This window comes from Durotheca rogersii, assembly GCF_024521655.1.
Source record: "Durotheca rogersii strain YMJ 92031201 chromosome Unknown GGS23scaffold_4, whole genome shotgun sequence".
Taxonomy (NCBI): Eukaryota; Fungi; Ascomycota; class Sordariomycetes; order Xylariales; family Xylariaceae; genus Durotheca; species Durotheca rogersii.
Genome location: NW_026251235.1, coordinates 1,537,524 through 1,553,454, shown reverse-complemented (window position 1 = coordinate 1,553,454; position 15,931 = coordinate 1,537,524). Strand labels below are relative to the sequence as shown.

At 59.1% G+C, this 15,931-nt stretch overlaps 6 protein-coding genes across 6 annotated transcripts; 5 read left to right on the top strand and 1 right to left on the bottom strand.

Annotated features, from left to right (window-relative positions):
* Window positions 1-104: 104 nt before the first annotated feature.
* On the top strand, window positions 105-1,527 carry GGS23DRAFT_367110 (putative polyketide synthase protein). Its single transcript, XM_051513309.1, has one exon. It carries the CDS (start codon window positions 396-398, stop codon window positions 1,245-1,247), a length of 852 nt encoding a protein of 283 aa, XP_051374777.1. The 5' UTR covers window positions 105-395; the 3' UTR covers window positions 1,248-1,527.
* A 334-nt stretch (window positions 1,528-1,861) lies between these two features.
* Window positions 1,862-4,107, top strand: GGS23DRAFT_617152 (uncharacterized protein; the record flags this gene model as incomplete). Its single annotated transcript, XM_051520839.1, has 3 exons — window positions 1,862-1,883; window positions 1,962-2,824; window positions 3,260-4,107. The coding sequence occupies 3 exons, from the start codon at window positions 1,862-1,864 to the stop codon at window positions 3,875-3,877; spliced, it is 1,503 nt and encodes a 500-aa protein (XP_051374776.1). The 3' UTR covers window positions 3,878-4,107.
* A 232-nt stretch (window positions 4,108-4,339) lies between these two features.
* Window positions 4,340-7,998, top strand: GGS23DRAFT_555330 (dipeptidyl peptidase IV N-terminal region-domain-containing protein). The gene has a single exon (XM_051515591.1). The coding sequence runs from the start codon at window positions 4,986-4,988 to the stop codon at window positions 7,335-7,337; it is 2,352 nt and encodes a 783-aa protein (XP_051374775.1). The 5' UTR covers window positions 4,340-4,985; the 3' UTR covers window positions 7,338-7,998.
* Window positions 7,999-8,047: 49 nt separating this feature from the next.
* On the top strand, window positions 8,048-10,605 carry GGS23DRAFT_367061 (uncharacterized protein). The gene is made up of 3 exons (XM_051513308.1): window positions 8,048-8,595; window positions 8,653-9,189; window positions 9,342-10,605. The coding sequence occupies exons 1-3, from the start codon at window positions 8,344-8,346 to the stop codon at window positions 10,437-10,439; spliced, it is 1,887 nt and encodes a 628-aa protein (XP_051374774.1). The 5' UTR covers window positions 8,048-8,343; the 3' UTR covers window positions 10,440-10,605.
* A 1,049-nt stretch (window positions 10,606-11,654) lies between these two features.
* GGS23DRAFT_367015 (Homogentisate 1,2-dioxygenase) lies at window positions 11,655-13,642 on the top strand. Its single transcript, XM_051513307.1, has 2 exons — window positions 11,655-11,934; window positions 12,033-13,642. The coding sequence occupies exons 1-2, from the start codon at window positions 11,867-11,869 to the stop codon at window positions 13,363-13,365; spliced, it is 1,401 nt and encodes a 466-aa protein (XP_051374773.1). The 5' UTR covers window positions 11,655-11,866; the 3' UTR covers window positions 13,366-13,642.
* On the bottom strand, window positions 13,643-15,450 carry GGS23DRAFT_617148 (FAD/NAD(P)-binding domain-containing protein). The gene has a single exon (XM_051520838.1). It carries the CDS (start codon window positions 15,333-15,335, stop codon window positions 13,920-13,922), a length of 1,416 nt encoding a protein of 471 aa, XP_051374772.1. The 5' UTR covers window positions 15,336-15,450; the 3' UTR covers window positions 13,643-13,919.
* Between the last annotated feature and the right edge of the window lie 481 nt (window positions 15,451-15,931).

Below are 15,931 nucleotides of genomic sequence, written 5' to 3'. Positions count from 1 at the left end.
GCAGATTGGCTTCCAGGACGTGAAGGATGTGCTGCTATTCGCATCTGAACCAGTCGACCCTCAGCTATGTGAGATATCGAGACGTTAAACATAAGCCTCTACGCGATGCAGTCGCTTAAGTAATGCGACGCCAATGCGCGAATACGCCGTATCCATATCCATCGTCACCATCAGTCGCCCCCGTCGTGACTCGAAGCGCATGTATAAAGGAACCATCGGTATTTGGGACTTCGCGACATCAGTTTAGTCCCGCCACGCCCGTCTCAGCAGTTGAGAACCTGTACTTAAATCCCAGGCAAATCTGCTCACCTCTCAGCTCGAACCAGGCCCCAGCAAACCTGCCTTAAACAACCGCTAAAGCTACTTATCACTAGCCTATATCTCACCGCGCCAATATGGATTTCCCGGGTGGTTCATACCAAGCGGGGGGGAAGATCAAGATCAACCTCACCGGCACGCAGGAGACGATGCTAGCGCCCCTGATAGCGAGGGCCAAGGATGCGCAGATGCCCGAGTCCGTACTGCACGACGTGTGGGCGGTTCAGACGCTGGCGCAGATCGACCACGACTTTGATAAGTTCCAGATCGACGACAACAAAGCTTCGCTGCACACGCTTCGCGCGCGCCGGCTGGATATCTGGACCTCGCAGTTTCTCGCGAACAACCCCACGGCGACCGTCCTGCATATAGCTTGCGGCCTCGACAGCCGGTGTCTTCGCCTCAACCCAGACTTGACCCAGGTGCGCTGGATCGACCTCGACCTGCCCGAAGTCGTGTCGTTGCGCAGCGCTCTCATGCCGAGCCCGCTGGGGGATTACAGCTTGATCGGTGCCGATGCCACCGACGACGCCTGGCTCGAGCAGATCCCCACCGACCGGCCAACCGTCGTCATCTGTCAGGGGCTGCTCATGTACTTGGAGGAAGAGACCGGAAAGCGCCTCATCCAGCGGCTCGCCAGTCACTTTCAGACGGGAGAGCTCATCATTGACTGCGTCGGCACGCTCCTCCTTTCCCTCCAGCACCAGATCGAGACGCTCACAGCCACCGGATCTTCCTTCAAATGGGGCGTCGACGACCCCAAGACACTGGAGGGACTGCACCCGAGGCTGAGAATGGTGGAGTGCCTCGGTCTAGCTGAACTGGAGGGATTCGAGCGTATGCCGCTCAACACCCGGCTGATGCTGTCGACCTACTCGTACTTGCCGTGGTTCCGATATCTCAGCTCCTACGTACGGTACAATTTCTAGAGCTATGTACCCGGTTGGGCCGTTCAAAACTGCCCCATTTCGCGCTTTTATCATTACCCCTCAACCATAGATTGGGATGGCATTGTCTTGCGGATACATCTTCAAGAGATGGCTGTACAACGTTTCAGGCCTAGAGTCTATTTTTTTCTTCTCTTTCTCGTTTTAGAGGTATGGGTTTGAGACTTGATAGAGACTGCTGGATCAGTCAGGCTGGAATGATGTATTGCTTTTAAAAGCTGGTGACTCTACTTACCGGAGAGCGTTGAAATTCATCTCTGCTCTGTGGTCTATGAACCAATGGCTTGGATTCTGATGAGCTAGGTCATATCTCAAATGTGACTGTCCACTAGAAATCCACGTAATGCTGCCCTACGACAGTGCTTCCAAGAGAATCCGATCATAGTTCCCCAGTGTCAGATCCAGAGCCGGGTGTTAAGCCAGTTTGTGCGGCGGAGTTATTTGTAGAACAAAGAATTCTAAAATGTGCTGTCTCATCCGAGCAAACAAAAGGGCGGCTATATTAAGACGATGTGGAATTTTACGAACTTCCGTGGTTCTGTATGGCCTCGCCCATGAGAAGAATACGTGTTGAAGGAGTGAGAACGTCCGTCATCATGGATCGCCGACCTAATCACCGTGAGCGATTTCATCTACCCCTTTCCACTATAGCCCCTAAAGATATCAGGGCCAGTGACTAATCCAACCGAGTACCAGAGCCAGGGGCATCAGCATTGCCATACCCCTTAGAGTCCACCATTCCAGCAGGCCCCTCGTCCGAGCCGGAGCCGGGCCCCTCCCACCAGCGCCAGCGCCACCACCAGCACGATGGCGCGCAAGCATCGTCGTCGTCCCATTCGCCCCTGCCAGCGCATTCGGATCCCTTCGCGCTGCTTCGACGCTTCAACACGGTGTTCCTGATCGACGACTCGGCGTCGATGGCGCCGTACTGGGGGCAGGTCGGGGCGCTGCTGGAGCGGGCGGCGCCGGTGTGCGTCGAGCGCGACGGCAACGGCATCGACCTCTTCTTCGTGAACCACCGGCCGCGCGGCTACGCGGCGTACTGCCTCGTCGACCGCGGCGCCGAGCGGCTCGGCTACCGGCACATCGGGCGCCACCGCGCCGCGGGCGCCGGCGCCGGCCAGATGCGCGACAACGTCGCCGGCATCCTCGCGAGCGTCCGCCCGCGCGGCGGGTGCCGCCTCGGCCGCAGCCTCGCGCGCCTCCTCGACGAGCACCTCGCGCTGTGCCCGCCCCCGCTGCGACGGCCCCGCGCCCGCGGCGCCGACGGGCGCCGCTGGCCCACCCCTCTCAACCTGATCGTCGTCACCGCCGGCGAAGCCGGCGACGACTTCGGGGGGGTCCTGGAAGGGCTCGAGCGCAGGCTCGAGCGCATCGACGCGCCCCCGGGCCAGGTCGGCGTACAGGTCTTCCGCGTCGGAGACGTGTCGGATGAGCTGCGGGACGCGATTGAGGGCGCTAGAGGCCCGGCGGGCAAAGGGCTGGACCTGCCGGATTTCCTGGACGTGACGACGTGGAGCGGGAAGCCCGGGGAGCTATCCGAGGAGGCTTTGCGAAGGGTAATCCTAGGTGCGGTTGAGCGAGGTTTTAGTAAAAGGGAGGCGTAGCTGGGTCATGCTGCTTTATTGTCTGCTTTGTCTTTGAGGCTCCATAGAGGGACGGCGTTTTATGAATTGACGAGTCTTTGTTCATGCCGTATTGTCAACGGTCGGCGTGGTCATAGAGGCCTTGCTTCTGATGGGGACAAAAGACATCTACTCCTAGACGATCCCGAAGTGTACCTATATCTAGCTCTCCCGCATTAGATCGCATTCGTAGGAGCATTAGACAATCAATCAATCATTGTGTTCTGAGCCTCGAGACTACCCCGATACGAGAAGATGCCTCTATCATTACTAAAGCAGATCTCTGGGTCTCGCCTCACAACCAGAGAGAAACTGTTGCGAAAAGCGGAGGGCGTCTATGTAGCGCTCAATTGCGTACACCATTTCGAGGCGCTGGAGGATAAGGGAGCCTACGGCTACGGTAAGGAGTTTCCCAGGGAGCTGTACAGGAACGGGCTGGAGCAGCGCCTCGTGGAGATGTGGATGGCGGACACGCCGGGGGCGGCGCGCGTGCGCGTGCTCAGCGGCATCGTCGGCCCCAGGGAGGGATACTCGGCGAGCTGCGCGGGGCGAGAGTTCGCCAAGTTCCTGCGGGCGCGCAGCCCGCAGCGAGCGGTGGTGGTGCGGGTCTACGCCAAGAACCGCAGCGCGACGCCGGACGCGCTGCTGCTCCAGTTCCTCGGCTCTCTCGTCTGGGGCCTGCTGGCCCTCGTGCCCGACGCGTTCGAGGTCTCCCCCGCGGACGGCCTGCGCCGCCGGCACTTCGAGGCCTTCGCGCGCGGCGGCGCGGACGGCTTCGCCGCCGGCCTGGGCATACTGCGAGCGCTCCCCCGGCTGGACCTCGAGGGCAAGAAGATGCTCTGCATCGTCGACGGGCTGGATCTCGCCGAGGACGAGACCACTGCGGAGAACCTGCGCGCGCTAATGGAGGCCCTCCAGCACGTTATCGAAAGCAATCGCGCGAATCTGCTCTATACCGTCCAGAAGCAGACCAGCTTGATCAAGTAACTGGTGGCGCGATTCCGATAATACCTCCCTAATATAAATGAGACATTTTGCTCTCACAGGGCAATTGGAGATACACTTGGCACGTCTTGAAGGACCGACTGGCCGGATTTTGCCGACGCGTCGGCATTTTTTAATTGATCGAAAGGAAGCTGGATCCGTTATCACGTCGCTAAATTAGATTAGAGAAGAGACCTGTAGCGAGTTGTGAGTTGTCGAGTTGTAGCGGGGCGGGCAGAAACAAATGCTCTTCTGGTCTTGTTTTCTAGAGTAGACACGCGCGACGCGCGGAGACACCGCGCCAATAGCTGACAAAGACACCCGCCCCATTACCTGTCACGATGGGGCGAAGTCGTCCTTATGAGTACCTATATTAATGGAGGAGGGGAGGAATGGAAAGGAATAGTGACCAATATGTCTGGATGGATGCATTAATATGAAAGAATAAACTGATCAGAGGGACCAGGATATAAAAGACAGAGCCGAGAGCACGCTGCTGGCGGTTGTTTCGATTCGGCAGCTCGTATCCCGGCTCGCTTACTCATCTCATCCATCGTCCCGTCTCGTCGACGACACCGAACCCCCCTACCATCTCGCAACTCGTCCATTGGTCCAACCCACCCCATCCTACCTCTCGGAAGAGCAGATACGGACCTGCAGCGTCGCCAAGGCAACAGGGGATCGGTGAGCTTTCGGAGACCGAGTCGACTCTCACATTCCTAAGACGGGAAGGCGACAAGGAAGCCCAAGACTCTAGGCCTATTAGATGCCCTTCCCCGCGGTAGCATTAAAGCACAGGGACCATGCAGCAATTTACAATACCTGCCATTCGCAATTTGCACGTCGATCACGAACACCCAGCTCTGGGGAAGCGCAGCCGGTCCAGGGTGGTATACCTGCCTCTCTTGCGTACATATAAGAGGGACGATGGGGTGATCATCGTTCCTATTTGCACTCTCCCTCCCTTTCCTCCCCCTCCTATCCTACTCTCCCTCTTCCCTCTACGTGAGCCCTGTTTCCGATTCGGAAGTAGTAGTAGAGGAAGAAGAGGAAGCAGCTCAACGGAACAGAGTTGTTGTCGCTGTCGGCTTAGGCTCGGAAGCATCTCAACATGAGGCTGACACCTTGGCTGCTGGCGGCGGCGCCGCTGGTGCTGCTGCGGACCGCGCGCGCCATCGAGCCGCCGCGCCAGCCGCACCAGCCGATCGGCAACGGCGACCGGATCCTGACGTGGAACGAGACCGTGGCGAGCAACCGGTTCGGCGCGAGCTCGCGGTCCGTCAGCTGGCTGTCCGGCGGCGACGACGGCCAGTACATCTATGCTGGCGATGACGGTTCACTCATCCTCGAGAACTTCATCACAGGCGAGAGCTCCGTCTTCGTGCCCGCCGCCAGCATCCCCGAAGGCATCAGCGGCTACTGGATCCGCCCGGACTTCGCCAAGGTCCTCTTCGCCACCAACTACACCAAGCAGTACCGCTACTCCTTCTTCGCCGACTACTCCGTCCTCGACGTCGCCTCGGGCGAGCTCACTCCCCTCGTCGCCGACCAGGCCGGCGACATCCAGCACGCCGCGTTCTCGCCCGCCGGCGACGCCATCGCCTTCGTGCGGGGCAACAACCTCTTCCTGAACAAGAACGGGGCCATCACCCAGATCACTGACGACGGCTCGCCCGACTTGTTCCACGGCGTGCCTGACTGGGTGTACGAAGAGGAGATCTTCGGCAGCCGCTCGGCGCTCTGGTTCTCGCCCGACGGCGAGGTGCTCGCCTACCTCAGCTTCAACGAGACCGGCGTCGGCACCTTCACCGTCCAGTACTTCATGGACAACCAGGAGATCGCGCCGGTGTACCCGCGCGAGCTCGACTTGCGCTACCCCAAGGTCGGCACGACCAACCCGACCGTGGCTCTGACCCTCCTCGACGTCGCCTCCGGCACGAAGCGCTCCGTCCCCATCGACGCCTTCCCCGCGGACGACTTGGTCGTCGGCGAGGTCGCCTGGGTCACGGCCGCCCACGGCAGCGTCATCTACCGCGCCTTCAACCGCGTGCAGGACCGCTCGAAGCACGTGCGCGTCGACGTCGGCGACGACGGCTCCGTCGCCACCGAAGTCGTGCGCCAGCGCGACGGCACCGACGGCTGGCTCGACAACGACATCGGCATCCGGTTCGTCGGCCCCGTCAACAGCTCCGCCGCCGGCGACTACTACATCGACGTGTCGGACGAGTCGGGCTGGCAGCACATCTACTTGTACGCCGTCGACGGGTCGAGCGCGACGCCCCTGACCCAGGGCGAGTGGGAGGTGACGTCGGTGCTCAAGATCGACAGCGAGCGCAAGCTTGTGTACTACGCGTCGACGCAGGCGGACAGCACGGAGCGGCACCTGTACTCGGTGTCGTACGCGACGCTCGAGTCGAAGGCGCTCGTCGACGACACCGTGCCCGCCGTCTGGACCGCCTCCTTCTCGTCCGGCGGCGGCTACTACATCCTCAGCTACCGCGGGCCCGACGTGCCGTACCAGGAGCTGTACGCGATCAACGACACGACGACGCCGCTGCGCACCATCACCTCGAACGAGGCCCTCTGGAACCGCATCCAGGACTACAACCTGCCCAACATCACCTACTTCACGCTCGAGCACCCCGACGGCTACAGCCTCAACGTCTTGCAGCGGCTGCCGCCCAACTTCGACCCTAGCAGGAAGTACCCCGTGCTCTTCACGCCGTACGGCGGGCCCGGCTCGCAGGAGGTGGTCAAGTCGTTCGAGCCGATCGGCTGGAACGCGTACGTGGCGTCGGACCCGGAGCTCGAATTCGTGCAGTTCATCGTCGACAACCGCGGCACCGGGTACAAGGGCCGGGCGTTCCGGGCGCTCGTCGCCTCGCGCCTCGGCGAGTTCGAGGCCGCGGACCAGATCTGGGCGGCGCGCGAGCTCGCGGCGCAGCACGCCTGGATCGACGCGGAGCGCGTCGCGATCTTCGGCTGGTCGTACGGGGGATACCTGTCGGCGAAGGTAGTCGAGGCGGACTCGGGCGCCTTCTCGCTCGGGCTCATCGTGGCGCCCGTCGGCGACTGGCGCTTCTACGACACCCTGTACACGGAGCGCTACATGAAGACGCCGCAGCTCAACCCCGAAGGGTACGCCGCCTCGGCCGTCCGCAAGCCCGAGGGGTTCAAGAACATCGCCGGCGGCTTCTCCATCCTCCACGGCCTCGCCGACGACAACGTCCACTACCAGAACGCTGCCGCCCTCGTCGACCTGCTCGTCGGCTCCGGCGTGCCCCCTTCCAAGATGCAGTGGCGCGTCTTCACCGACAGCGACCACGGCATCTCCTACCACGGCGCCTCGACCTACCTGTACAAATACCTCACCGAGCTGCTCTACCGCGAGAGGATCCGCGAGGGCGAGGGGCTCGCGCACCAGTGGACGCGGCGGAAGGCGTCGTCGTCATCCACGGCGTAATTTGTCAGCGAACCGTTACCTAGAATAGATTAATTCTTCGAATTTCACTGCCTGTTTCCTGTCTTAATATCCACCGTACATCTAGGCTGTGCCACCACGGGCTAGCGGGGGGATGCCTCGTTGCCCTGTTTCCTATCACGCCCTCTCAGCTTGATACCTACGCCCTGAGTGGTCCAGTGTAGGCAGATTGCTCTGTTGACGGGGGTGCCAAGGAAGCAACAGGCGCCCTTGGTGTGGCCGGGCCCGTCCTACTTCTGGCGTCTGTCGTGTAGACAACACCCTTGCTCGTTGTCTGTCAGCCCGACCGCCCCCCAGCACTGGATGGATAGAGCCCAAGGTCATGCGAGTAAACTCCCAAGCCACCGCCACGTTGAGATATACTACCTATCCCGCTACTCACCTGACCACCAAGTATGCAGGACAGACACAAATATTTGCTCTCTGGCGCCAATTCCACTCACAACGTGATACAGATCGAACAGGGCCTTCATTCCTCCAAGGCCCGTGCTGGTGATGGTCGGCGCCCCAGTAGCACTCGTCACACAGTCGATTAATAGACTGCTAGTAAACTGAGAAATACTGTGCACTGCTTGCCTGGTCATGGGCTGACGTGATACACCTACGGGTCTCCCTCACCCGAGACCCCTACTTCAGAGCCGGGGGGAGAGGGGGGGGGGGAGGGGGGGGGTGGTGGTTGCACCACTGTCCTTCCATTCCCAACGGTTTAGAATCGCAACGAATCGTCTTATGCATGTTCCAAGCCGTGCCTGAAGCTTGTCAGCGTATATGTTCTCCTTTAGTTGAGCCTCGGGTGCATAGGTAGTTGGTGGTTAAGGAGAACAGCACCTACACCGTAAGCTCACCGAAACAACATCACGAGGACCCCAGGTCTATAAGGGCGATACAAACCCCAATGTAGAATCCGCGTATGCTTGCCCATGAGTTTCCCTTCTTAGTTTCTCCGAGGCAATTCGGAAGCCTGCCGTGACTTCCGCCCAACCTGAAGATGTCCGATATCGTGTATAAGCTGAATGAATACGTAGGCTTTCGTGTTGACCAGTTCATGACCAACACAAGCTTCAAGGGACAATGCGCCCAGATGATCGAAAACCAACTCCAAAGAAACGATTCGAAATCTACCGACGAGATCATCGACGGGTTCGTTGACCGCTGGGGCCACCGGATAGGGGGGCAGAATGCGAGGGGCATAGTTTACGACTTGTGTAAACGATATTGCGGAAGGGACATACTACGCACTGTAGACCTGTTCTGGGAGACTTCTTGGGAGGCAGACGCTTACATTTCTTCTGCTCAGGTATTTAACATCGAAACCTTCTCGTCCGGCGCAACGAACTATATCCTCCCCTGGCTGGCGCTCACGGCGCAGCTACCATTCGAAACGGGCGAGTACGCTGTCGTTACGAACGTCATGGCCTTCTGCTATGCATTAGGGAGCCCGATGCTCATCTCCTACTCCCTAATGCTTACTGTCCTCAACCAGTACTGGCTCCGAAAGAAATTTCACCACCTGGAGGACTCGGACCGCCCTTTGCACGGGAAGTCGAAAAACGCCCGAATATTCCTTCAGGAAAGCCAGCAACTGCCGCTGCGGCTGTCGCAGGAGGACGGTAGCCTCGGTAGCCTAATCGTTCTCGACCAGAACACGGACTGGTGGGAGAGGCTGAAGAGGAACATACTTCTCACGAGGCGCGGCGTCACGCTTCCCTTGGTGGCACAGATGCTGGCGGCCATCCTGTCCTGGGTGCTGACGGTCGTCGCGTCGTTCGTGACCAGCCTTGGCAACATCACCCAGGCGCTCGAGTTATCATCTGGGACTCTTTGGATATGGCTGGTAAGCTATCTCGCGTCTCGATTTTGCCTAGGAGCCGTTCTCTTTATCGCGTGAGCCTGTTCTCGATTTCGCGTTGATATAGACATATTGGGAAAATCATTGCACAACATGCTGCGATTTACGATTAACGGACGGCTCACGTAGTTCGGTAGATACCTGTCGTAAGCGGTTGGATTGCTGTCGGGACGCAGACGGACCACCACATGATCGGCTATGCCCTGAAAAGGGATAGGATACATATCGTCGGACCCACGAGAGCGGGTAGCACGTCTAGCGACAGCCCAGCCGATACGCCTACAGAACACCAGAAAGCTTTCGAGATCGCTACCCAGCGGAAGCTCTTGCGCCCGCTGGCGCGGTCTCTCGCGCCCGATGAGACCCCTCACCCTGAACAAGAGGCAGAGGGAATACCGAACTGTCTCGGCTGCAGCGTCGCCGGGGACGAGAAGCAGCCGGGCGCCACTTTCAACTATGCACGTGTATTTACGTGGTGGAACGTGGTTACCTGCCTGCACGGTGCGTTCGAAACAGCCAGTGCCAATTTAGAAAGGAGGTCGAGTCTGGATACGGAGACAGTCCCCCCACGCGACAGGTTGAGTATATTGCTGTCCTGCGGGCTCGCCAAGCGAAATGGCGACGGAATCGAGGCCAAGGAGATCAACGAGTATCCCTCTTGGGGCTCTCTCGATGCCGACTTATTTAAACGCATGATCTTAGCGGCCTGCATGGCAACGTACGTGCAATGGGGAACGACCGGCGCGGCTATAATCATCGCGCTTCTGACCGAAGTCAGAGGACTCGGTTGCCGTTCAGGGAGTTACATCATCTATGGGCTGCTCAGCACAGCGTCCTTCTTGCTGCTCGTCGTATCGTCATTTCTTTCGCACGAGGCGATGCTGCGTCACGAAACCGCACAGCGGGCGAAGGCGCTTGGCAAGCCGGCGGCGGCACGCGGCCTGCTAACGGCCTTCCGGGTGTCGGCGGTGGCAACGCGGCTGCTCGGACAGGTAACCATCGTGGCCAACACCGTCTGGATTTTGGTTTCGTCCATGTGGGAGATCACGGGCTTCTACGACAATTGCTGGTGCAACACGACGTACTTGAGCAAGGGATCGAACGGCTGGCTAAGCCTATTCACGATCGAAAAGGAAACGGCAGAGTCGGCACTGGAGTCGTGGGCCGGCGGGGTGTTCTTAGGCGTGGCCGTGGTCATGTCGAGCGTTATAGTCATCTTGCTCTACTGCCGCTGAAATCGCAGTTAGAGTGCGACCGCTCATTCCGGAGCCGACACCCAACAGACATCGACCGGACAGGTCGGCTGCGAGAGAGCAATGGGAGAAAATGACAATTCAGGCACAGGGGGGGGGGGATCGGAGCGACAGCGGAGGCGAGGGTTGGGGGTTTGTTGATGGGAACGTAAAGATATACCTGCCGGAGAAGAGCGCGAGCTGGATAGGACGGATTGGGGGGGGATGTTGTTGTACTTACATAGCCAGCATATGGGACTACTGTATAATTGCATACCTAATTAGCTTAGATATGCGACTCCGTAATTATCCGAAGCTCCGTTATTGACTGCGCCTATCATCTGAGAAAAACTCCGAGGTAGAAGGAGTAGGTAGTTAGTACGTACGATATATTCAATTAAGCAGTCGTAGGTTCGCACCCTCCCCTTCTCCTTATCGTAGGGACATAACCTCGGTCTCTTATCGATAGGTACGTATCCTGCTTATCAGGAGACGTGTACTTATTTATACTTCTGCAGTCCCAACTACTCAATTGCATATATTTTGACATTAGTGTGTGTTGTGGAGGGTTCACTCTCGTTGCTCCGCTGCCTTATTTATAAGGTGTACAAAACGTTGAAAGCTGAACCTGACTTATTGATTAAAAAGGAGTAAATCTCAGTGCCAAAACGGCGATTAAATAGCTTTAAATACAGTGACAAATCAACCAATCACAGGGCTCCTTTCAAGTGCTCTGGGATCCACATTAGGCCGGTCATGTACCAATTACTCCGAGTCAACTGGCTATTGCCGGATACCGTCGGGACCCCGACTCGATCTCACATACACACCGGCGACCCCATCCCGCTTTCAGGCTCCACGTCGTCTCTGTTACCACATATGGCACATCGGCGTCTTTCTCTCTACGCCTCGTTCACCCGCGCCATACCAGCGACAGCCCGCCCACGCACTCGGCGTACCGTGTGTCCCAGAGCTAGACCTCCCCCCCCCTTGCTTCTCTCTTAGTCTCTTCTCCTTCCGCCGAGGGGACCCCGCGCCCACCCCGTACCAACCTCAGAATTCCGTCGCGTAATCCTGATCGTCGCCCTGGCCTTCTATTTGCTACCATGTGCCTGTTACCCGGCCTTTCTCGTGTGGGCGGCACCCGTTCCGCTCCCCGCCATCCCTACCTCTAGTAGCCGTCTTAACTCCCGTGCTGGTTTCCCTTCGACCTTCCCGAGCACACTGCCGGCTGCGTTGATAATCGAGCGTGGCGGCATCGCATTCGGCACTCCAACTCAATCCTGCCCCGCACTAGGTTGTTAATCTGCGTTGCGAGATAAAGACGAAGAGAAAGATAAAAACGAAGAGAAATAATACACATCATCTTAGACCGTCGTTGCCGTTGTTGCCTGAACCGCCCGGAAGATACATCCTCTCCTCGGTCTATAATGCCTGTCACGCCGTTCGAATTCGGTGAGCGATACAGATACCAGAATGGCTTCGGGTCCTACTTAGAGTGAGTTGTCCGCGCCTACCTCCCAACCCGTTATCCCGAGCCCATCGTGAATGGAACCTCCTTCGACTTACATGCCTCCCTCTATTCGTATCGTACAGGACTGAGGCCGCTTCGGGCGCACTACCCGTCGGCCGAAATTCTCCCCAGAAGCCACCCCATGGCCTATATGCCGAGAAGTTCTCTGGCACCGCGTTTACGGCGCCACGGCACGAGAACAAGCAGACTTGGCTCTATCGGATACTCCCCTCCTGCGCGCATCCCCCCTTTTCTCGCGCTACGGACGAGTTGCTCGGGTCCCAGCCGCTCACAAATCCCTCCAAGCTAGAATATATACCAAATCAGCTGCGGTGGGATCCTTTCGATCATGATGATCAAGCCGATTTCATCTCCGGCCTCCGTTTAGTTGCCGGCTCCGGCGACCCGACCCTCAAGCAGGGAGTAGGCATGTACATTTTTGCCGCTGGAAAATCGATGGATGAGCGCTCCGCCTTCTACTCAGCCGACGGAGACCTCTTGATTGTAGCCCAAGACGGTGTTCTGGATATCAGGACCGAGCTCGGTTGGCTCCTAGTCCGGCCTATGGAGATATGCGTCATACCGCGAGGCGTCAAGTATCAGGTCCATCTACCATCCGGGCCTGCCCGCGGGTACGCACTCGAACTCTACCAGGGACACTTCTCCTTGCCCGAGCTCGGCCCAATCGGCTCAAATTGCCTGGCGAATGCTCGCGATTTCCAAGCCCCCGTGGCTTGCTTCAGCGAGGACTTCGGGGCTACCGCCTCTGTGGGCTCTAATACTTACACGATCACAGCCAAGTTCAACAATTCGTTTTTCCAGACGAAGCAACCCCACACCCCGTTCGATGTTGTGGCCTGGCACGGAACTTACTACCCGTACAAATATGACCTAGGCAGATTTAACACGATTGGGACCATCTCGTACGATCACCCGGACCCATCCATCTACACCGTCCTCACGGCTCCGTCGGACCACCCCGGTACAGCCGTCGCCGACTTCGTCATCTTCCCGCCGCGTTGGCTGGTGGCCGAGAACACCTTCCGGCCGCCCTGGTACCACCGAAACACCATGTCAGAATTCATGGGTCTCATCGCGGGAGAGTACGACGCAAAGCGGGGAGGGCAGGGCGGTTTCATGCCTGGCGGCGCTAGCCTCCACAACGTCATGAGCGGACATGGACCGGACGCGAAGAGCTTCGAGGGCGCGAGCAACGCCGAGCTCAAGCCGACTCTAGTGGGAACGGGCAGCTGCGCGTTTATGTTCGAGAGCTGCCTGCTGATCGGCGTGACGGAGTGGGGGCTCAAGATGTGCAAGAAAGTCCAGGAGGGGTACAGCGAGGAGACCTGGGGCGGCGTCCAGGTGCATTGGAAAAGGCCCGAGGGCGTGAGGGAGGATAGCCATCTGTTAGTCTGAGAGCCTGAGATGACCGGATATCACCGTGCAAGCCTTCTGAACTCCGAACCCGCTACTCGACTCATGAAAAGGCTAGTAGGTGGAGAATATATGCTGACGATTCGACGCCCGCGGGCAGAGCTTGATGACCTGGAACTAAGCCGACCACATAAAGTTGGGTCGGTTTTATCAATAAGTGTACTGAATTCTATTGATTTATAAAGCTGGTATCATTATTTATCCCAGTGCTTGAGCGTTTTCCTATTGATACTCGACATCTTCGACCTGCGAGAAGGATGCAGGCACAAATGTGGACAACCAAGAACCGAGTGACATATCATAGGCCATAGTCAGGGCAGCACACGGTACACGTGGCTAAAAGAAATATGTGATTGAGTGAAGTATAGACACAGATACTAATACAATAAGTTGATATCGCACATCAAGCAGAAACAAGACGGAAGCGCCCAAAGATATGACCGTATCCTGGAACTCCGATAGCCTGTACATTGAACACGGAACTGAAGGCCGGGGCCCTCGGAAATGAGAATTCACCGGGTGCAACATATTATCTCCTAACTCGAGTGGGCAGCAGCAGGAGTAGGCGGCGCAAGGTTGAGCTCGGGATACTCGGGGAGCTGGCGGCCGCCCTTCTTCTCAGGCGACAAGCGGGAGAGCCAGTGATCTAGGCGCACGAGGTAGGCGAAGCGCACGAAGAGCCGGAGGAGGGTGAGGAACCACCAGCTGCCGGGGCAGAGGATGTGGGGGACGCCGGCGACGATGTTCTGGACGTCGGCGACGTAGGGCTTGACGACGGCGTCGTAGGCGTCGAGGGCGGCGGGGACGGCGGCGGGGTCGCCGCGGTGGCGCGCGATCTCGCCGGCGAGCACGTAGGCGCCGGTGAGGGAGACGGTGGTGCCCATGCCGGAGAGGGGGCTGGCGCAGTGCGCGGCGTCCCCGAGGAGGGCGACGCGGCCGCGCGTCGCGCGGGGCGCGCGCACCTGGCCGATGACCTCGGCGTAGAAGTCGTCCGCGCCGGGCATCTGCGCGAGGAGCTCGTCGACGCACCACCCGGCGCCGCGGAACTGCGCCGCGAACACGTCCTTCTGCGCCGCCGCCGGCTGCCGCTCGATCGCCCGCCGCGTCGCGTCCGCCGCCGTGCGCACCATCAGGTACACCTGCGTTTGCGCGCGGTTGCCCGTGCGCAGCATCACGGCGCGGCCGCCGCCCGGCTGGTAGAAGCGCGCGAGCGCGTCGTCGTCGTCGTCGTCGTCGTCGGCCGCACCGCCACCGCCGCCGCCGAAGCGCGGGAACGACACCCGCGGCACCTGGAAGTACGCCGCGTACACGTGCATCGGCTTGAAGGCGGCGGCGGCGGCCTCCTCGCCGAACAGCATGCGCCGCGTGCGCGACCACTGGCCGTCGGCGCCGACGACGAGGTCGTACCGCCGCGCCGCGCCGTCGGAGAACACGACGTCGACGCCGCCGTCGTCCTGGTCGAGGCGCGCGACGGTCTTGCCGAACTCGTAGTGCACGCCGGGCGGGTAGTAGTGGTCCTCGTCGCCGGCGCCGCCGCCCCCCGGTCCCGATTTCTTGCCCCTCTCCTCCGCGTCGAGCGCCGCCTGCCCCTCGAGGCTCGCATCGTACAGGATCTGCACGAGGTCGCCGCGCATGATCTCGAACTCGGTGGTAAAGGACAGGCTGCCGCTGCTGCTGTCGGCGATGCCGAAGGCGCCGAGCACCCGCCCCGCGCTGTTCACGAACGCGAGCCCGGCCTCCTGCACGCCCTTGGCGCGCACCGCGCCCTCGAGCCCGAGCCGCTTTATGATGGGCACCCCCCACGACCGCAGGTCGAGCTGCAGCCCGTTGTGCCGGATCGTCGGATACCGCTCTATCACCGTAATGCTATGTCCCGGATCCGAACGCCGCAGCATAGTGGCGAATGCCGGACCGCAGATGCCCACGCCGATAACGAGGACCTTGAGCGGCATGGTTGGGTATGTCTAGCCGGCGGAGTATTCGTAACGTAGGCCGTCCTTTTTTTTATTCTCTCCGTCCTCTCTGTTTGTTCGTTGGTGATCTAGCCTGCCTCGTTCGGCGGCCCCTATCTAGGCATGGATCGTACGTCTTCGATACGACTAGGCATAAACAATGGGGGGAAACCTTGGGTAATAGTAATTGCGAGTTGAGTGTATACGGTAGGACAGGTGCACCATCTCCAAATGGGGAGGCGGGCAGTCTTAAATATAAGAAGTCTCAATGGGGTCAGCTTGTGGTGCTTCCGCTACACGAGATGCATAAGGGGTTTAGTAGTAAGGGCAGCATGCGCAGCTTCAAAATGGGCCGCATATGCAGGGATTCTGGGAGGCCTGGAGATCTTATGGCGTGTTATTTTTCTGCGAGGCCCAGAAGCCTAGCTGAAGGAATCGTATAGTTAACGGTGGAGGAGACATGTTTCCATTACAAGGCGAGGTTCGCCAACGAGGTTTCCTCGGATGGAGGTCGAGTTGTCCGTCTTCACCCGAATATTACAAAGCGGTGACACCAGCATCGATCACCAGGTGGCACAGTAGGACCTGAAGGTATT